Here is a 3549-nt window from a genome sequence, read left to right as displayed (position 1 = left end):
CCCCTCTCCTCCCGGTTGCACACCCCTCTCCCCTCTCTCTCTCTCTGTGTAGCCTCAGACCTCGTACCTTTGAAGCCTTCGAACAATTGCTGGGTCAAGGATGGACATCAACTTTTCCCAGCCCTCCGCTCCATGCTCCTAGTTTAGGAGAGGAGAGTTTGTCAGTTCCTCCGGATACTACTGTCATGTCATGTCATATACTTCAAGAGAAGTGGGTTCTTTTCCTTATTTAACGGAATCAATTTATATGGAGATAATGATAACAAATCATACCTGGATGTAGTACTGGCAAGCGAGTATCGCTTCATCTTCAGCACCTTTCTGTATCTCCATTTCCTATGGCACACAAGTATAAAAGCGAGTTATGTTTCAGATCACAGAGACAAACAACTGAATTCTTTAAAGAAAGATAATACATTGAATAAACATAAATAAGAAACCTCTTCCAGTGCTTCAAGTGCATAGACGGCAAGCTCCTGCACGTTTTCATCCACATCCAACGTCTTACCAAGCAATCATATGAGGACAAGCACAAATTGTTCCCCACCATCTGCATGGCCAAGGCCCTGTGTGCAAAGAAATTTGAACAATATCTTATGAACCACAAATTTACTGCGAAATAAGAACAAATACCACATCATACACCATTATCTCAACATGATGAAATTTTTGCATATAAAATACAAACAACAACCACAACAACAACAAAGACTAGTCCCAAACAAGTCATGGCTCTAGCACGTGGATAACTAACTTCCAAGCACCCTGTCCATGGCTAGTTCTTTGGTGATATTCCAGTCTTTCAGATCTCTCTTCATGGACTTCGCACATGTCCAGTTTGGTCTACCCCGACCTATCTTGACATTATCAACATGCTTTAGCCATCAGCTTCTGGAGGCCTGCGCTGAATATGCCCTAAGCACCTCAAACTATGTTGGACAAGCTTCTCTCCAATCTTTGAGGATATTTTTCCTATGAGAGATATGCAAGCACTTCTAGACGAGAATCTGAGGAGATCCCGAGCCTGCCATTCCTATTTGAGATATGCAAGCACTTCTAGACGAGAATATGAGGAGATCCTGAGCCTGCCATTCCTATGGAATATTATGAACGAACACATGATGAAAATCCTATGGATGAAGACAAGGAAGATCTTGCTAGGAGTAAGAGACAGAGGATTCCAAAGTCATATGGAGATGATTTTCTTATGGACCTCGTGGATGATACTCCAACTTTTATTGCAGAAGCGTATGCATCTCCAGATGCTGACTACTAGAAGGATGCGGTCCGTAGTGAGATGGATTCCATCATGGCTATCGCGACATGGGAGATCACTAAACGTCCCTATGGTTGCAAATCAGTGGGATGTAGGTGGGTGGTAAAAAAGAAGCTTAGGCCCGATGGTACAATTGAAAAGTACAAGACTAGGCTTGTGGCCAAGGGTCATACCCAGAAAAGGGAGAGGATTTCTTTGATACTTACTCTCATGTGACTAGACTGACCACCATTCGAGTCTTACTCTCGTTTGTGGCCTCAGATGGTCTTCTCATCCAACAGATGGACGTCAAGATTTCTAAACAGAGAGCTACACGAGGAAATCTACATGCAACATCTAAATGGCTTTGTAGTAGATGGTTAGGAAAGAAATGTGCAAGTTTGAAATCTTGTATGGCCTAAAACAAGCACCTAAACAATAGCATGCGAAGTTTTGTTATTAATGAAGCTGACAAATGTGTATACTATCGCTACGGTGGGGCGAAAGTATATACTATACTTGTATGTTGAGGACATACTGATAGTTGGAACCAACCTCAAGGTTATTGAGGGGGTCAAGGCCTTTCTATCTCTTAACTTTGAGATGAAAGATCTTGGTGTGGCTGATGTTATCTTGAACATCATGCTACTGAGCGATACTAAGGGTGGGATTATACTTCTGTAACCCCACTATGTTGACAGGATTTTGAGGCGCTTTGGATATTAAGACTGCAAACCTTCTCCAACATCATATGATCCTAGTGTGAGGATTCGAAAGTCGGAGGCACAACTAAAGATCAATTGAGATAGCCTCAAGTTATTGGTTCACTCATGTACCCAGCGCTTGCACTACCAGGACTTACATAACATTTGCTATGAGTAAACTGACCCGGTTTGTTTCCAATCTGGGAGATGTACATTGGCATCTTGTTGAAAGAGTTATGCGCTATCTAAAAGGTACTACGAGCCATGGACTTCACTATACTAGATATATATATGATGGTACTTGAAGGGCATAGTAATGTGAACTAGACCTCAAATGCTTGTGAGATAGTTGTGGAGGAGTATTAAATAGTGTTTTGAACAGAGGACAACACTATGGACCTTCGAGATCTGGTGGGGGGTTGTTGAATTATAGATGGACCTAGGGTCCATGTATGAAATCATTCCTAAAAATCTCAAAGGCCCATGTGGGGTGTCATCACATGGTGGTAACAATTTAGTACCACCTCATGAGTGGAGGAAAGTTAAAACCCCTTTACAAGGGTTTCTCTTCCCCATATTATTGGAGCTTGAGAAGAGGAGTGATATATGCATGCTCCTTCGTTGTCCACTTTGCAAAGCCACGCCTTGCCCGCGTGTGCGTCGTGTTTTGTGATTGAGACGAGCCGAGCTTAGACCTATGTCATGCATGCGCTTTTTTGCCGTCCAGCAATAATTGTTAATTAATTACGAGTCATTAATGGACACGCTATGAATCCGTAACGTCGGGCTGTGGGCTGTTGCCGACTCGGGCGTGGGCACAACACCACATCTTCCTACCCGACCACCTATATATTGGAGGCATCGACAACCCTAGCCATCATCTAGATCAGATCGCATCTACTCTACCTCCTTGGGCACATCCCACGGCCGCTCCATACGATGTTGCTGCTTCCGGCAATCCATCTAGTCCACCGCGTGCACGGCTGTATGGAAGAGCAGGCTTCCGGAACCCCACCATTTCTGTTCATGCACCGGGAGAAGGGGTGATTCGGTTTTTGGGGAGCGTCTCAGGTGCGAATTGTCGCTGATGTTCATCGACTTCGACTATGTCCTCGACCCCTTCAACATCGCCATGGTCGGGGACTCCAAAGACCAGACGAAGGCTTGCAAGGAAGCTACTGCCGCCACCGCGACTTTGACCTGGACTACCAGAGGGTATAATCCGCTCGTCCCCCTTGTGTTTATTTCTGTGATGGACATACTAACGGTTTATGTAGATGTATCTACTATATGCATAGTACGTGCTTACATGATAAGATATTAGTATCCATGTTCATGATTTATTTGTGGTTTAAATCAATCTGTCACCTGGATAGTAAACTTGCTGCAAAGCACAATAATATGACGTATCGTACTCCGTATCAAGGGAAACTTCTCATCAATATGTAGTATTAGCAAGGCAAAAACCTGCAATTGAAGAAACAAACCACTTAGGAAAGGCACATCAGCAAGCAACATGATATGAGAAGGGGAAATATTAAAAAAAATTGCCTTTCGTTCACACATGTGAGTACAATAACGATCAATCAA

The 3549-nt window shown here is 43.5% G+C and overlaps 1 protein-coding gene across 1 annotated transcript in view; it reads right to left on the bottom strand.

Annotated features, from left to right (window-relative positions):
* Nucleotides 1-2922, bottom strand: part of LOC119350491 — a 10328-nt gene extending 7406 nt beyond the window's left edge. Inside the window, exons 1-3 of the mRNA XM_037618302.1 lie at nucleotides 2866-2922; nucleotides 441-476; nucleotides 274-336 (exon numbers count right to left, since the gene is read on the bottom strand). Of these exons, the coding sequence (XP_037474199.1) occupies nucleotides 274-336; nucleotides 441-476; nucleotides 2866-2922 (156 nt within the window). The remainder of the gene's footprint in view (nucleotides 1-273; nucleotides 337-440; nucleotides 477-2865) is intronic.
* Between the last annotated feature and the right edge of the window lie 627 nt (nucleotides 2923-3549).

This window comes from Triticum dicoccoides, chromosome 1A (genome assembly GCF_002162155.2).
Source record: "Triticum dicoccoides isolate Atlit2015 ecotype Zavitan chromosome 1A, WEW_v2.0, whole genome shotgun sequence".
NCBI lineage: Eukaryota > Viridiplantae > Streptophyta > Magnoliopsida > Poales > Poaceae > Triticum > Triticum dicoccoides.
The sequence above is the reverse complement of the archived record's forward strand: the minus strand, read 5'-3'. Positions and strand labels throughout refer to the sequence as shown.